Below are 17,111 nucleotides of genomic sequence, written 5' to 3'. Positions count from 1 at the left end.
TCGAGAATTGCCCCGGAACCCAGTGAGTGCCCAGAGTCTAGTGACTGCTCCCACCCCACTGCCGCCCACCATCACCTCCCACTGGGCCATTCCGGCAGCCTCCTCACTGCCCTCTGCTCCTGACCTTGCCCCGATACAGCTTATTCTCAGCCCAGAGACCAGGAGGGCCCCCCACCATGTCAGTCAGAGGGGGCCACTCCTGCTTGGAACCCCCAAGGGCTCCCATCTCACTGGGATAAAAACTAGAGTCAGAGAAGGCCGAGAAGACCTCGCAGGACCCAGCCACTCAGTGCCTTCAACTCTTACCCCCACCCTGTGTAGCTCCCTGCTCTTCTCTGTCCCCTCTATGATGTCCCAGCTGAGGCCTCTGGGGACAGACACGGGGCTGCTGAGCTCATCAGCAAACCTACAGCGTCCCCGCAGGACAGGCTGTGCATTAGGGAAGCAGGTGTCTAACAGCCCAGCCCAGCATCCCAGATTCTTTGTGCTTTTGGTGCCTCACTTCTCACCTGCTCCAAGGTGGGGACTCTGGGCTTTGCTCAGGAGGGTGAGTGTTCCTTCTTCCCAGCAGAGTGCCCCTTGCACTTCGCGAGAATCTGCACCCTTCCCACCCCACTGCCATCGCTCCCTCACCACATACAGCCTTCCCCACGTGGGAGGCAGGGACCTGCTGTAAACTGAGCCCCTGGACACCAGCCGGCCTCTGCTAGCCCTCAGGTGTGGACAAACAAGCTAAGTGACTGTGGTGACTCTGGGCAAATGACATTGTTATAAAAAGTCAAGCATTAAATATTTTAATTCATCTGGTTTTAAATTTTCTCTGGAAGCATACAATTCTGGTAAATTAAACATAAACTTCATTATGCATCATGGTCAGTTTTGTGAGGGGGAAAAACAAAAATAAGGGAATGAGGGACCCACAGAAAGTTTTATAGTAAGAGACGCACATATCCACACAAGGGCAGAGACCCAGAGAGTGAGTGAGACCTGCGCAGGGTCATCTCCTCACACTCGCCCTTTTGGGGCCCCAAGTTCCAGAGGTCAGCACAGCTATAGAAGGGGAACCAGTCCTGATTTGAGCCTGCCCACTGCGTCTCCAGATTAGAGATGCTAGCACTACCTACCTGGCGCACGCTCTGCTGGCGTGGCCCTCTGCCTGGCCCAACTCTCTTTCTCAGCCCAAGTCCACTCCCAGAATCCTCAGCTGTTCCCAGGGGAAATGCAGTTGCATAGCCTCAGTTCGCTTCTGAAGGGTCCTTCTCACCTTGGAATTTCAATCTCTTTAGACAGCACGGCTTCCTTGGTTCTCTGATGCCTCTTTATTATTTGTAATCAATTGGGCTTTCTCAGGTTTTTTTTTTCATTGAGAGTGTTTGCTTGCTGTGAACTACTCTGTCCTACTCAGAAGCAGTTGACGTCTGTCAGTTTTATTAGTTAACAACTTTATTTGTATTGTTGTTGGTTTTTTGTATGTTTGTTTTATATTTCTTTATTTCTGCCATTACCTTGATTACTTTCTCCCATCTACTCGATTGGGATTTACTTTGCTTTTTTTTTTTTTTTTTTCTAATTTCTGGAGATAAAATGTTAGATCATTGCTGTGCAGCCTTTATTTCTCTAATGTATGAATTGATGGCTATGCGTTGACCTCTAGGTACAGGCTTAGCCACATTGTACAAGTTTTGATAGATCATCTTATTATTATCATTCAGTTAAAGCTATTTTATAATTTCCCTCATGATTTATTCTTTTTCCAATGGTTTATTTTAAAAGCGTATTGTTTAACTTCCAAACAGATGGGATTTTCTAGTTTACCTTTTATTATCAGTTTTAACGTTGATTCCACTGTGATGAGAGAATAGAGTCTAAAGTCTAAATGACATCAGGCAGTCCTCTGAATGTTGAGGCTTGGATCATGACCTGACTTGTAGACAGTTTTGACAAATGTTCCGTAAGCATTTGAAAAGGTGTGCTCACTGCCTCATGGACCTTCGATTTTCTAAGTATGTCACTTAGGCTGATTTTATTAGCCGTGTTTTTCAGAACTTCTCTAGCCTCATCACGTGTCTGCCTGCTCATTCCATTAGCTGTTGAGAGGAGCATATTCAGGTGGACCGTGGATCCGTCCGGCAACATTCGTCTTTTATTCTGTTGATTGTTGCTTTATTTGCTTTGAAGCTAAATTATTGGGTACAGCCGAGTGCTGAAACTTCCCGTGAGTAGTCTCCTTTATCATTAGGATAGGACTCTCTGGATACAGAGTATTGCTGCTTGTCTTCAAGCCTATTTTTTACCTGATAATAACATAGTTACTTCAGCTTTCCTTTGATCCGCATTAGCACAGAATGTACTTTTCTGTCCTTTTACTTCAGACTTTCCAGCTTACATTTTAAAAGATAGTGTCACAGACTTAGTCTGCTACTTGGAGTGTTCAGTCCATTTTACATTTACTTAATGACTGATACGGTTGGTTTTATTGCTACCATCATCTTAATATTTTCATGGCTGAAATTTCCCAATTTTCAGTGAAAGAGCTAAATGTATATTCAAGAAGCTCAGAAAACCCAAGTTAGACAAATACAAACAAAATCGCTGCTGAAAGCCAGAATCAAAGAGAGGAATGTTAAAAGCAACATGTGAAAGTGACGCATTACAAACAGAATCCCCACCCGCCACCCCTCAGAACAACGGAGGCCGGAGGCGGGGAGACAGCACCCTTAACATGCTGCAAGGGACACAAAAAGTCTCTCCGCTCAGAATTTACAGCCAGCAAGTCTCCTTTAAGGATGAAGGGGAAATAAAGATGTTTTGAGACACAAGGAAGCAGAGATAATTTACTGCAAGCAGATCTTCACCATAAGAAACGTGCGAGGAAGCGGTTCAGGTCGAAGGAGTTTGAAACCACGTGGGACTCAGATGTTGTGAGGGAGGAAGAACATTGGAAATGGCCAATAACCGATGACGCATACAAGCCACTTTTCTTAATTTAAAAGGAATGCGCAGGAGAGCTTAGGGTGAACGTTATAACACTGTCTCGGGGTTCTTATACCAGAGGTACATGTAAAACAGCATAAAGGACGGGGCGGTAAAGACGCGTGCGGTTGCGAGTTTTCTGCATTTTATCTGACGTGGTTCAATATTAACACTAACCGGACTGTGAAAAGTTAAGGGTATATATTGTCATCCTCAGAGCAGCTACCAACGGAGCGATGCGGAGGCCCCGCAAACCCGCGTTACTCACCCACGGAGAGCCGGGGCCGTTCCCCCGGGGGCTCCGCGGTAGCTGGGCTGCGAAACGCAGAGTCACTCACTCAGCTTCCAGTTGTCTCGGCCACAAGGAGCGTGAGCTCAGAAGGAACCCGGGCGGTGCAGTGGGACGCCTGTCTTCTCCGAGAGCCCCCATCAATCCCGTGGATTGTCACGGCCTCTCGAGGAAGAGCCCGTCTACAGTCCCAGTGGCATCCCCGGGGAGGCAGAGTGACTGTGGCGAATCGGAACATGCCAGGCCACAGGTCGTCACTCTGAGGAACTTTCTCAGGGAAATGCCGCTTGGGAAAGACTAACGGTTAAACATTTCAGAATCTGCTTTATGAATGGCGCAGTTTAGCCTTGCGCTGTACTGCGAGCTGCCTCTAGGGCTGGGATCAGCCTAGTTGATCTGCGGCTGTGGTCACCTTAGAGATGAAGCAGCTTGGGGGAGGCACTGCACAGAGGCAGTGATGCTCGCGAGAGGCTCCGCGCCTCTCCTGGAGGTGGCACGCCCTGGCATTGGGTCCTTCCAGATGCACTGTGCCCAGAGGGGATCACACGCCGCACCCCTGGCCAGGCCCCCCGTGGCACCCCCACCTTGCCACGCCTCACGACCCTCCACGCTGTGACACGTTCACCTACAGACACTTTCTTACTCTCCATTGCATATGTTTTTATGAAAGGGCTGAGCAGGAGGAATTTGCGATGAATAATTCATGTGTAATTGTTTTCAAACTATAAAGTTACTTTTCAAAGAAAGCAACCAATCTATCAGTTTCAGAGACCCAGTGCTGCTTCCTCGTGGGCCACAGCTTTCTGTCGGAATGCTTGCACCATTCCCGGCTGGGACAAGCTCCTCCGCAGAGCAGGGACTGAGCACGTGTGCAGATGGCACAGAGCTGCCTGAATTCCCAGTCACGCACAGCCTGCCCAAGTCCCCACGCAGCCCTTGGGATTGACTTGGAATCCAGCGCTGCTCCCCTCGAGGCCCCAGGCAATGCACCAACACCTGGATTCCCTTCCGTTTTCCTCAGCTTCCAATCCTGCACCGAGCACATCCTGCGGCTTGTTTGCATGCGCATGTGCACACACACACACATACACACACACGAGCCCAGCAAACTCTAGGGCTCGACCAACTGGCTGGTGCAGATACAATGAGGTACTGTGGTATTCCTCTTATTACTGATGTAAACAGCCAAGGGTGCTAGCTCCCTGGGCCCTAGTCCCACACACCAAAAAGGATGGCACCAAACAGAAGGTGATAACCGCTCTGCAGGTTGTGGGGGCCCTGTTGCAGCTAAGTGGGCGCATGTTCTGCAGCTCTAGTGTGAGGAGGCTGGGCAGAAGGCTCCCTCCCTCGTCATAACCCAGGGGGCAAGGAGAAACTGGCCATGACAGCCTCCCGAGGGACATGGGGGGAAATGGGAGACAGTCTCTCAGCAACCCCTAAAGGCTCCCATCCTCGGTGTTCCAGGGATTTCTCAAGGTCTTCTACCAAGACCCAGGTTAGTCTCTAACTATGTGACTTATTTCGATACATGGGAGGGTGCCCGGGCTCCATGGCAGAGACCTTCCCCAGTGACCTTATTCCAATAGTGGAGTTTGTCATAGTGGTTCATAAGAAGAACTGAGTTTGAACCTCCAGGTCTGTCATTTCCTAATAATGTAACTGGGACAAGTCACCTGAACTCTCTAAGCCTCAGTTTCCACATCTCTAGAATGGGGTTAGTAAAAGTGGCTTTCTCAAGGCTTATCATAAGGATTAAATGAGACTTATAAAACACCTGTGAAGAACTCAGCACAATGCCTGGCACATAGCATTGCTACGTGAAGATGACTATGATGGTGATGATGGTGATGGTGATGAAGGCAATGATGGTGATGGTGATGATGGTGATAGTGATGGTGATGGTGGCGGTGATGGTGACGATGGTGATGGTGATGATGGCGATGATGGCGATGATGGCGATGGTGGTGGTGATGGTGATGATGGTGACGATGGTGATGGCGATGATGGCAATCATGGCGATGATGGTGGTGATGGCGACGATGGCGATGATGATGGTGGTGATGGTGATGATGGTGACGATGGTGATGGTGATGATGATGGCAATGATAGCGACGATGGCGATGATGGTGATGATGGTGACGATGGTGATGGTGATGATGGTGATGGTGATGATGGTGATGGTGATGATGGCGACGATGGCGATGATGATGATGATGGTGGTGATGGTGATGATGGTGACGATGGTGATGGTGATGGTGATGATGATGGCAATGATGGCGACGATGGCGATGATGGTGATGATGGTGACGATGGTGATGGTGATGATGGTGATGGTGATGATGATGGCGATGATGGTGATGATGGTGATGGTGATGATGATGGCGATGATGGTGATGATGGTGATGGTGATGATGGCGATGATGGTGATGATGGTGACGATGGTGATGAAGGCGATAATGGTGATGATGATGGTGGTGGTGATGGTGATGATGCTGATGGTGATGATGCTGATGCTGATGGTGAAGTGCACTGTCTCACTTCTTCCTACTGTGTTCTTTCTCCCGTTTAGCTTTCTCCATAGAATGCAGTCAGTGTAGTGCTGAACCTGCTCTTCCTGGCTCTCTAACTTTCTCTGACTTCCTGTGGCATCGGACCCCTGACATTAGTTAACAGCTGATCTGTGTGTTCCCCATCAAAACCCATCTCCAGATGCCGCTCTCCCAGACAGCTTTCCTTTGTACGCCCTGGCGAGGGGGTGGGGCGTCATCCTGGACATCCGGTGATGACGGTGGTGACACGTAGACATCCAGACATGTTTTGAACTGTGACTCTCTGTCCTTTTTCTAGAACAAAAGCCATGTTTTCTCATTTACATTACAAATACTTTGAGAGCAGCAGGGATGGTGTCTTCTTCCCACCTGTGTCCCCCAGCATCACTTCTAGGGGCTCACCTCTAGGCAGGTAGCCCTGCCTGGGTTGTTGACTGGCCACCTCCTAGGGCAGTGTCGTCAGATGATTGCCACCCCCCGACACACACACATACACAAGCCGGAAGCTGGAAGCAGCAGCTTTGCATGGTGGAGCGAAGGGGTCCTGGATGGCGGTCACTGAGTGGATTTGCCTAAGGAGAGAAAAAGGAGTGCCGTGGGTGCCCCCCAAACCAGCTTGCAGTGTAAACTGCCGACCATAATGAAACTTTAATCAAAATGTTAGTTTTTCCTCCTCAGACTGCCTTGCTTTATTTTGTTCATGTTTCCCAGGGAATGTGTGAATATAAATCTAACTTATGAGACTCGAAAGCCACGGCAGCCACAGCACGTGTGAACCTGGGTAACGGCTGGCCGGGCCTCTAGAAAGCCTGCGGTGTTGCCTGCAGCCCCGAATCCCCGCCCACAGAGCCCCGGGCAGGCGCCCGCCTGCCCCTTCGTTTGCTCACCGGCTCAACCAACAAACCTTGCGCTGGGCCAGGGACCCAGGACATCCGGGCCTGCACGCAGGAGCCTGTGGTGGGCTGACAGTAAAGATCGCAGGCTGGAGCGCGGGCTGCGGGGCCGGAGGCCTGGCAGGGACCTGGGCACCCTGACCGCCTCGCCCTCCCTTGTCTCCCCCCCGCCAGATGCTGGAAGACAGCGGGCTGCCCATGGATGACCGTCAGTTTGCTCAGCTGACTGCAAGCATAGGCTATAAGGAAGAAGGGATGAGCTACCTGGACTTGGCAGCAGGATTTGAAGGTAGCTCGTCACCCGGTGCACACCCTGCCGGGGCGGGTCTCCACGGGTGGCACCGCCAGTAGGAGCTGTGCCCCCGCTGCCGGGGCTGACGTCATGAGAGCCCAGATGTTGGCACAGTGTTTGTTCCCAGGCTGGAACAGACGTTTTTGTTTAACTTTATCTGACTGCGTTTTAGCTTTTTTTTTTTTTTCCAAGTTAAGCTTAGTTGTGAGTGCAGACGTTTGCCTGACAGAGACTTCTACAGACTTAGAGCAAAAATGGTTTGTAGCATTTACCCCGAAGCCTCGTGAGCCTTGAATCACACCTCGTGCGCTTTGGTAGTCCACTCCCGAAAGAGGAAAGCCTTGCTGGTCGTCTGCGGCGAACGACACGCGCAGCCGGGCCAGACCGCTGTCCTTCCCCGCTTTTGGCAGACAGGGACAGAGCGTCTGTAAGGTGCAGGGGCTTGCCCAAGACCACCCGGACCCCGTCCCTCTCCTCTCCCCTTCCCCAGGCGGTCGTGAGGAAATGTGTCCTGCACGTGCGGTCAGGGCCCCAAGCTGAGTCCTGCTGCCCCGGCTCCTCAGTCTGCTCTCCGGCCGCGCCCCGCAGACCGAGGAAGGCCTGCAGCCGCCGCCTCGGGCCGCGTCCTCTCTCCCCCCCCCCACTGACGCTGCTGCCTCACGTCGGGGGGAAATCGAGAGACCAATGAGCCCTGGAGAAAAGCTGTGGAGGTCATGCCCTCGGGGGAGCTGGGGCCCCCCTGAGCCCCCCTCTCCTCTCGTGCGGTGGAATGATGATAGCTTGTGGTTTAATAGTAACCTGGGCTTGAGAGGAGACTCTTCCCGTCAGGGCTGCTGGAAGGACTGAGCACAGTGTCCGGCAGGTGCGCGGTCAGGAAATGCCGGTCGAATTAACGAATGTCACCTGAATTCCACAGTCCTGGGCTCAGGCAGGGATGCGGGCAGACGATGGGCATCCCTGCCCGGGGGAGGGAGGACTAGAAGCAGGGCCCGCGGGGCGGAGGTCAGTACGCGCTGGACCACAGCTTGGCCCCGCCGGTCTGGAACAAGTTCCTCCCGTAACGATAGGAAAGCGAGACACTGAGGAGCAGGACCCCGGGCCCAGCGAAGTTCACGTGTGTTCAGTGCCCAGCGCCGAACCCCATGCGGTGTGTTTTGCAGGACTCGGGCGGGAGAGCTCAGCGTTGAGGTGGAGGTAGGAGGCGGCACACCCCCGACGGCAGGCTCTGACCTCCGCGATCCTTTCAGGTGCTAGAACGAATGGACCACAAGTGACGCCACCTCAGGCCCAGGTTCTTCCGAAAAACAACCTGGCCAGGCATTTCGTGACTGCTGAGGAGTGCCTGAAGCTCCTGCCCCAGAGACTGAAGGAATCCTTCAAGGTAAATGCTGCCGTCTATGGCTTGGCTTACTCGCCCCGGGCCACTCAGACACCGTGGGTGTGGCTCCTACAGCCCCTCTCGTCCCACTCGGCACAGGACACACAGTGCGCCCCTCCACCTTCCTGGGAAGGGGCTGAGCTCTGCGTCACCTCCCCTCTCTGAGGTACTTCCCTGCGGACACTTTCCCAGCTCCGCCTTCTGCCTCTCAAAGACTGCGGAGAAGTAAGGGGACCCTCCTCACAGGAGGAGGGGTGAAGGGCACGATGACCCTCGTCATGGTGAATTTAGGGTCCATTCATCCATTTATCCGCTCCACTCACCACCAAACAAGTATTGCGCACTTACCATCCGCTAGAATCTGCTAAATGCCCGGGTGGGGTCGGCGGGGGGGACAGCCCTGCTCAGGGGGCTCCGTTCTGTCCAGGACACAGAGAGTAACAGACAGTTCAGACCCATCACGATTGGCTGTCACAGAGGGAACTCTAGCGTGCTGTGGAGACAGAGAGAAAAGACCCTGTTAAGGAGGACTTCCTGGAGGAGGTGGCCACTGAATCAAATCTCAAACCCTCGGCATATGCTGGCCAGAGAAATAAGGGACCACACAGTAGAAGAGGGAGTTTGTGGAAGGCAGGTGGCAAACAGGTCACGGTCTTTTGGGAAAAGCTCCTGGCTCAGTGTGACGGGCTGCACGTGGAAATCTGCAGCAGACAAGGCGGGAGAGGCAGGTGCGGGATGGCCGCAGCCGGCTCTGTGTTGAGAAGTGGAAGAGGGTGCTGCGAGTGGAAAGGGAGCTCTGACCGGCCTGCCGGTGCCGTCTCAGGGCCGTGCGTGCGTTAGCCTAGGACTGTTGTAATCCCCATTCTACAGATGAGGAGGCTGGCCCAGGGTCACCTGCTAGCCAGCGGCAGGGCTGGGACCGGGAGCTCAGCGCCCTGCGGCCAGGGTGTGCTTCCTTCCTGCCGCCGTCTCCTCACCTGCAAAATGGGGATCCATGCCCTTGGGCACCAGGATGGCCAGGGCACAGGCGCCCCTGAAGCCCTGGGGTACGGCAGGCGTGGGATCTCAGCCAGGGCCCCAGCTCCAGACCCTCATCAAAACAGCACTGGCGCCTGGTGGCCCTCGGGGTGGCACGCTGCACAGCGCTCCCTGCACTAGGTGGCACACGGGACGAAAGTTACAGGAAAACATCCAGCCAGGGCTTTGTCTGTATTGGACGCACTCACCTCTGGTACTGGGGCACCGGGGCCATAAACCGAGGGCGGGGAAGGGGAAGAAAAGCCTCTTTTGCCCCTTTGCTGAGCTCTGCATTAAAAGAGGGCCCTGAAGGCCCTGGCCAGTGTGGCTCAATGGTTAGAGCATCAGCCTGTGCACTGAAGGGCCACGGGTTTGATTCCCAGTCAAGGGCATGTACCTGGGTTGCAGGTTCGATCCCCGACCCTGGTCAGGGCGTGTGTGGGAGGCAACCCATAGATGTGTTTCTCTCGCATCGATGTTTCTCTCTTTGCCTCCCCCTCTTCCTCCCTCTGTCTCTAAAAATCAATGGAAAAAAATACCCTTGGGTGAGGAGTGACCAAAAAAAGAGGGCCCTGGAGAATGTGGCTTATCCTTCCCGCCCCCACACTTTGGAGATGGGTTCCGTCACTAGGATTACGCGTGTGGCATCGCTGGCATTGGAGGAGGGGCTCTGACGCGTCGCTTTGCTTCCAGGACCTCTACGCGGCCTTCTTCAAGATGGACACGGACCGGGACGGCATCCTCAGCATGCAGGACATACACAGGCTGCTGGAGCGGCTCCTCTTCAACCTCAAGGACAGCGAGTTCGAGCGCCTCCTTGGCCTCCTGGGCTTGAGGCTGAGTGTCACGTTGAATTTTCGGGAATTTCGAAACCTGTTTGATACGACACTACCCCCAACAGACGACGCGCCTCAAAGACTCATCAGGTAAGGAGGCGGCGCGGCCCAGCGTCTGCGCAGGAACAGGTACACACACTACATATTTTTCTTTTTATAAATCTGGTGTCAGCGCTGCCGACGGCTCTGGGGGATGTAAGGAACCCATCCAGCCCTCCCCCAGGCCGGCCTTGCGCACAGCAAGGAGGAGGAGGGGCATCTGGACTCCTCTGTCCCCTCAGCCTTTCTCAGTGAGAGCACATGGCCCCTGGGTTGGTGATGGCCCCCCGTCTAAGCCGAGTGTCCGTCGGCTCCTGCTGGGATGCACTGACCGCCGCCTCGAATGAAGGGAGCGGCCGCTCAGCCCCTCCTTGAGCAGTTATCACGTGTATGTTAAGGTGTCTGCACTGTTGCCGTCCCCCATGATGATACAAAGGAGTGTTTTCTGCACGGGGCGTTCTGCCCTTGAGACCCCGGTGGCCCCAGGGCCTCCAGACCCTTCCCTCTGCAAGGGCAGCCTCCCCGGAGGGGAGCCCCTAGGAGCTGCTGCCGCAGACCACACTGTGATCCCCGGCGGGCTGCAGAAAGCCCTCCGATCTCACACTCTCACCCCCGGATGTGCCGGTTTCATTTGGCCAGTGCTGAAACAGCGAGCAGGGAAGACAGTGCCCAGTCTCCTCCTGAGCGGGGTGATCGTGGGCGCGTGAGCCGGCCCCGCTTCTGATTGCTCGGTTCTGAGAGGCGCTCACGTGAGCCCTGAGCGTCTAACATTGAAGCCGCACAACAGGTAGCCTTCGGAGGGGGCTTTCTGGGGAATGTCGGCAGGACGAGCACCGAGCATTTCGAGCAGTGAGCGCAATCTTCTCGCTCAGACGAGCCAGCCATCATGTGTACTCGTTCCCTCGTCAGATATTTAATGAGGGCTGAGTGTGTGCTAGACGGGGCCCCGGGACTGGTGGTGCAGAGTAAGACGAACAGTCCCTTTGAGGAGCTCACCATTGAATGTAGGACAGGTGCAAGCATAGAGGCTACGCCCAAGTTCAGGGATGTCAGAAGTGCCACAGAGTAGAGGGGCAAAGCCTGCCAGAGGTGCACGGGAAAGGTGGGACATTTGAGTCGTGTCTTGAGGTGTGAGTAGGAGTTTTTCAGATACAGGCTACTGGAACAGTGGTTCGAGGCCAGGGAACAGCATTTGCAAAATCACAGAGGTGAGAGTGTTGAGCACATTCGGGAAATAGGTGGAGGATGGGTGTGCAGGAGCGGCGTGGGTGCCAGGGTGTGGAGGCCTGGAGACAAGGAAGGCCTCAGTGAAGGGGCGGGAGTGCCGGGTTGAGGAGTTCACCCCTTATCAGTGGCAGGAGAGGACTTGATGTTGTGGACTGAGGGGTGACATGGTGCTGTGGGAAGATCCTTGAGCAGCCCCAGAGTAGAGGGTGGACGTAAAGGAGAGGCTGGATCCTGGCGCGGACCTGGCTTGGGCTCCAAGGGTCTGGTGGAGAGAAGGCTCCTAGAGGCCAAGCAAGGTGCTGCTTTACAAAGGCGAGCCCTTCTGTGGCCATACCCTATGCCTGTGCTTCATGAAGACGTATTCTTTAATACCCCAGCAGCCCTACAACGAAGCATCACTCTCTGACGTTCCAGATGGAGGAACTGGGGCCTAGAAAAAAGTTAACGACTTGCCCAGGCAGGCGGTGGCAGGGCAGGGGGTGAACCTGGGGTGCCTGTCGGAAGGAACTGCTTTCTCTGCCTAGAGACCTCACCCTCTTTCACTTCCCCAGCCTCTCCTCCACCAGCCAGGCCTGACTCGCCCCTTTCTGGAAGCCGTCTGCCCCCTCGGTTGGGCCCCTCTGCCCTCTGAGCCTTCACTTCCCACCTGCATCACCAGAACTACCATTTACCTTCCCCTGAAGAACTTCTTTAGCATGTCTTTTAGAGCAAGTCTGCTGGAGACAAATTGTCTTCATTTTCCTTCATTGAGAATATCATTATTTCTCCTTAATTTCTAACAGGTATTTTGCTATATATAGAATTCTGGGTTGACAATTCTTTTGTTTCAGCACTTTAAAAATGTTGTTCCACTGTCTTCCGGCTCCCACTGTTAGGGGTGAGAAATCTGCCATCATTCAAATGGCCTCCTGTGTATGTCCCGCACCCTTTTCTCTGGTTGTTTTTAAAACTTTTTTCTTTACCTTTGATTTTCAGTAGTTTTGGTATGATGTAGCTAAGTATGTTTTTCTTTGAGTTTATCTTTTGGAGATTTAACTTCTCAAGTCTGTAAATTTATGTTTTTCACCAAATTTGGAGAGAGGTTACAGCTAGTATTTCCTCAAGTTAAAAAACAAATTTTGTACCAAGTTTGAAAGTTTTTCTATGCCAGTCTCTTTCTCCTTTCCTTTTGGTATCCAAGGACATGAATGTTAGACCTTTTGATTTTGTATCACAGGTCCCAGTATCATGGGCCCAAGGCTATATTTTTTTTCTTCTGTTGATCAGATTGGGTTATTTCTATTCATCTATTTTCACATTCACTGACTCATTGCTCTGTCATCTCCATGCTGTCATTGAGCCAATCCAGTGAAAAAATTTTTACTTCAGTTGTATTTTTTAATAGTTTATTGATTTTTTATTCATTTTTAGAGAGAGGAAGGGGAAGGAGAGAGAGAAACATCAGTGCAAGAGCATAACATTGATGGGCTGCCTCCTGCATTCCCCCCCAACACACACACAGGGGATGAGTGCACAACCTGGGCATGTGCCCTTCACCGGGAACTGAACTGGCAACCTCCTGGTGCATGGGACGACGCCCAACCAATTGGACCACACCAGCCAGGGCTATTTCAGCTGTATTTTTATGGTCTGAAGTTTCCACTTGGCTCTTTTCTGTCTTTCCATTTATTTCAAGGACGTTTACTCTTCATGGTTATATAATAAGTGCTTTAAAATATGATCATTTCAACATCTTGGAGTTGGTGTCTGTTGTCTTTTACCTTGAAAATTGTTGGGATTTTTTTGGTTCTTTGTGCATTGAATAAGTTTGGATCGTATCATGGATGTTTTCCCTGTTAAAATCTTCAGTAGTTCGTGGATTCTTTTTTTTTTAAGCGGTCGACCCATCCAGTTAGTTTCAGATTGTGAGCTCCAACCTGCCTTGTGTGGTTTCAGTGTCAGTCCAGTTTCCAAAGCCACTGAATCACCATCCGGCAAGCCCCTGTATGCAGCACGAGGGGCCAGTCTTAGCTACACAGCAGTCGTGTTCTCAGGTTTTTTGCTTTGCTAGTTGGGTTAATTTCACACCTGTGCACGTCAGAGGTAAACCTGGAACTTCCTGAATAGACTTGGGCATCCCTCTCCGCAGCGCTCTCCTCTTTGCTTTCTCCCCACACTCTCTAGCCCCCAGGGACCCCCCAAGCCCATTTTAGGGGGGCCTTCTATCTGGGAAATCTTGGGTGTTAGCCCATCCATGCTGTCATGTGCTTCCCATGACAGGGCCCACCTCCGGAGCACCTCGGAGAGAGAAAAAAGAAAGAAAAAGTGATAATGTGGGCTCCTCCAGCACTCCTGAGAGCCACAGGGACTGCGTTCCCCACTGCCTCAGGTTGCAGGGGAGATTTTCAGTTGTAGGTTCTGGTTTGGCCACGACAGTTGCTGGCACCACCACAAAAGTGCAGTTTTTAGCTGGGCTTGCCCTGGGTTAGGACTTGGAGAGTAAAAAGACATAAACAGGGGGGTTCCCCCACATCCTTTGTTCTGCAGGGGCCTCCTTCCTGGTTCTCTCTCTGAGAGCCCCCCTGCACAGCTCCAGTAGGCTTGCCCTGGACCCTGAGCTGGGAATATGGGAGGAAAAGAGCCATGGAGCTCACCCCACTGCGTCGGCCTCCCAGGGTTTACCTCTCAGTGTCCTCAGAGAGTTAGTTTCGTGTTCTGTCTCAGGTCCTTAGTTGTCGTCAGCGGGAGAGAGGGGTGAGGTGTGTGTCTAACTCCTTCACCGGGACCGGAAGCCCAGCTCAGGACACTTGCCCTGCCCGGGGTGCTCCCTCCTCATCACACCTGCTTCCTCATCACACTTCAGGGAGCCTCTCCCTGGCCTTCATAGTTGAAGTGTCCCCTCCTGTCCACCATTCTCTGTCACAGTCAGCACCTGAGGTTATCTGAGTCGCCCATTTTTTATGTATTCGCTGTAAGCGTCCCGCCATCAGTGTGAGCTCCTGGAGGACGTGGGCTCTGTCCACATGGCCCGTCACGATGTCTGAAGGACCGAGAGCAGCACAGGACACAGGTTTGTTTGTGTCTGTGACTTGCGGACTGGCTGATAGGACGTCTGCATCTGATGCCAGGACCTAAAGATCCAGGCGGTAGAAGAAGAAATAAATACCTTCTGGAAAAGGCTGTAGAGAGACCTCCCAACTCTCTAGAGGAGACAAGCATATAAAACGGGGAGAAGGTGAGATGGGTGGGAAAGTCAGTAGGGTCCCTGTTGGAGCATGGGCCACGAAGCAAACCCAGCCTGGCCTGGAAGAGACAGTGGGCTGGTGAGGCTGCTTGGATGTGCACTGAGATGGTGAGGGCAGGGTGTGTGCCCTGAGGGGGCGAGGGCAGGGTGGGTGCCTGACTCTGCTGCCCAGGGCCTCCATGAGGACAGGCAGGGGGCGTCCAGGGGAGTCCTCTGGGTGCAGGTGCAGTTTAGGAGCCTCCAGGTGAAGGCCAGGGAACATGCACCTTTAGGACTCACAGTCCTTGTGAGCATTTGTTGTGAAAATGCAGCGTCATCCCGCCAGGTGTCCAAAGCCCTGGGCGCGAAGTGGCGATAGCGAGTTAGAATGGCTGGCCTCTGGGCCCCTGCCCGCCCGTGGAATTCCGTGACTCTGAAGTCCGGTAGGCAGTTGGGAGAGATGAAACGGAAAAGCAGGTGAGCTTGTAGTCCTCGTGGTCCAGATGTGCGGGTAACCAGCATTGAGGTGGCCATGGGACTGTCAGAGGGGTGACCTCTCGGAAGAGTAAATAAACTTCAGGTGGAAGGAGAGAGAAGGCCAAGGGTTGGGCAGCCAGGACAGAGGGGAAATCACACTGACCGAGGCCCGGCCCGGTGTTCCAACCCACGGTGGCATTTAAAGAGCAGCATCCTGAAGGTGAGGAGGGTGGAGAGATGGTTCAAGTGCCATATGCCCTGGGGAAGTTGGCAGAGATCCCCGCATTCAGCAATATGGAAGAAATGGTGAATTTCAAGACTGGAGAGGGTCTTGGTGAAGGGAGGTACCAGCCATAATTGACCTGTCACCCCTCAAGCTGGCACCTGCCCGGAGAGAAAACTAAGCTAGGTGGGTTCTCATTTGGTCCATGTCAGCAGTAACAGGGAACAGGGAGGGGACCCCACCTCGTCTCAGCTGATCCCCAGTGCCTGCAAATGGAGAAAATGCAAGAATTTTTGTTCACTGAAATGTGGAGTTTACATAATTCATCAAAGAAGCGCGGCTTTGATAAGACCCTTTCTGTGTGACGCACAGCTCAATAGCACAGGGTGGGTTTCTGGGATGATGGTGTCACCATGGGCCTGGTGAGCCCCTGGGAGCTGGGCAGTGTCGGTCACCAGGGTGTGGGAGGTGGACAGGGCAGCTGTCGGAGAGCAGCGGAGCGTCTCAGACGGGACTGGAAGGAGAGGCCAGATGCGGAGCAGTATCCCTGCTGAGTTTGTTGATCCTGGCTCACCGCCTGCTTTGAAAGGTATACGGTGGTGGGACGTCCAGGAGCCGTCTCCCGTAGGCGGGAGCTGCAGGCCTCACTCCTCCAGGACCGGCCCAGTGCCGGCCCTTCAGGTCCCCGGCGGTGCCGCCCCTATTGCCTTAGGCGGGATGTGGAGTGTATGAGGCTGCCCAGCGAGCGCCAACCCACCCGCCCCGCGAAGTATAAGGTTCGATGGCTCTCCTCCTGGGAGGAGTGACACTGAAGGGGACACCAAAGCCATAGTTTCAGATAAAAAGGGAAACGGTGGTGAGAAAGGCTGGCTGGGCATTGGGGGACCTGGAGCCGGGACGCCGGGATGCTGGCACTGCCTGCGATTTCCACAGCGCTCAGCCTCCTCTCCGCAGAGGGGTCGGCAACGCCAGCGCTGCGCTGCCAACTCGGACGCTGCGGGCCCAGTGCCTGGACCCCCTGGCCGTGGAGTTTGTGGTCACCGTCACTCTGGACACCCGAGGTGCTCCTGGCCCGTGTGTCACAGGCAGAGGGTAACAGTCACAGCAGCACTGCCCCAAGGGTCACACGGCCCTTGTCCCCCGTGGCTTGGGGCACACGGACCTCTGTCCCCGCGGCGTGAGGCACACGGACCTCTGTCCCCGCGGCGTGGGGCACACGGACCTCTGTCCCTCGCGGCGTGGGGCACACGGACCTCTGTCCCCCGCGGCGTGGGGCACACGGACCTCTGTCCCCGCGGCGTGGGGCACACGGACCTCTGTCCCCCGCGGCGTGGGGCACACGGACCTCTGTCCCCCGCGGCGTGGGGCACACGGACCTCTGTCCCCCGCGGCGTGGGGCACACGGACCTGTGTCCCCCGCGGCGTGGGGCACACGGACCTCTGTCCCCCGCGGCGTGGGGCACACGGACCTCTGTCCCCCGCGGCGTGGGGCACACGGACCTCTGTCCCCCGCGGCGTGGGGCACACGGACCTCTGTCCCCCGCGGCGTGGGGCACACGGACCTCTGTCCCCCGCGGCGTGGGGCACACGGACCTGTGTCCCCCGCGGCGTGGGGCACACGGACCTGTGTCCCCCGCGGCGTGGGGCACACGGACCTCTGTCCCCCGCGGCGTGGGGCACACGGACCTCTGTCCCCCGCGGCGTGGGGCACACGGA

The 17,111-nt window shown here is 54.4% G+C and overlaps 1 protein-coding gene across 1 annotated transcript in view; it reads left to right on the top strand.

Annotated features, from left to right (window-relative positions):
• The window catches only part of EFCAB6 (EF-hand calcium binding domain 6), a 141,419-nt gene that overhangs the window by 81,997 nt on the left and 42,311 nt on the right, over positions 1-17,111 (top strand). Inside the window, 3 exon segments of the mRNA XM_087814963.1 lie at positions 6,879-6,993; positions 8,244-8,377; positions 10,085-10,317. Of these exon segments, the coding sequence (XP_087671089.1) occupies positions 6,879-6,993; positions 8,244-8,377; positions 10,085-10,317 (482 nt within the window).

The sequence above is a fragment of the Miniopterus natalensis genome, chromosome 2 (assembly GCF_054644295.1).
Source record: "Miniopterus natalensis isolate mMinNat1 chromosome 2, mMinNat1.hap1, whole genome shotgun sequence".
NCBI classification, from domain to species: domain Eukaryota; kingdom Metazoa; phylum Chordata; class Mammalia; order Chiroptera; family Miniopteridae; genus Miniopterus; species Miniopterus natalensis.
Note: the sequence above shows the minus strand (reverse complement) of the source record. Positions and strands in the feature narration are given on the sequence as shown.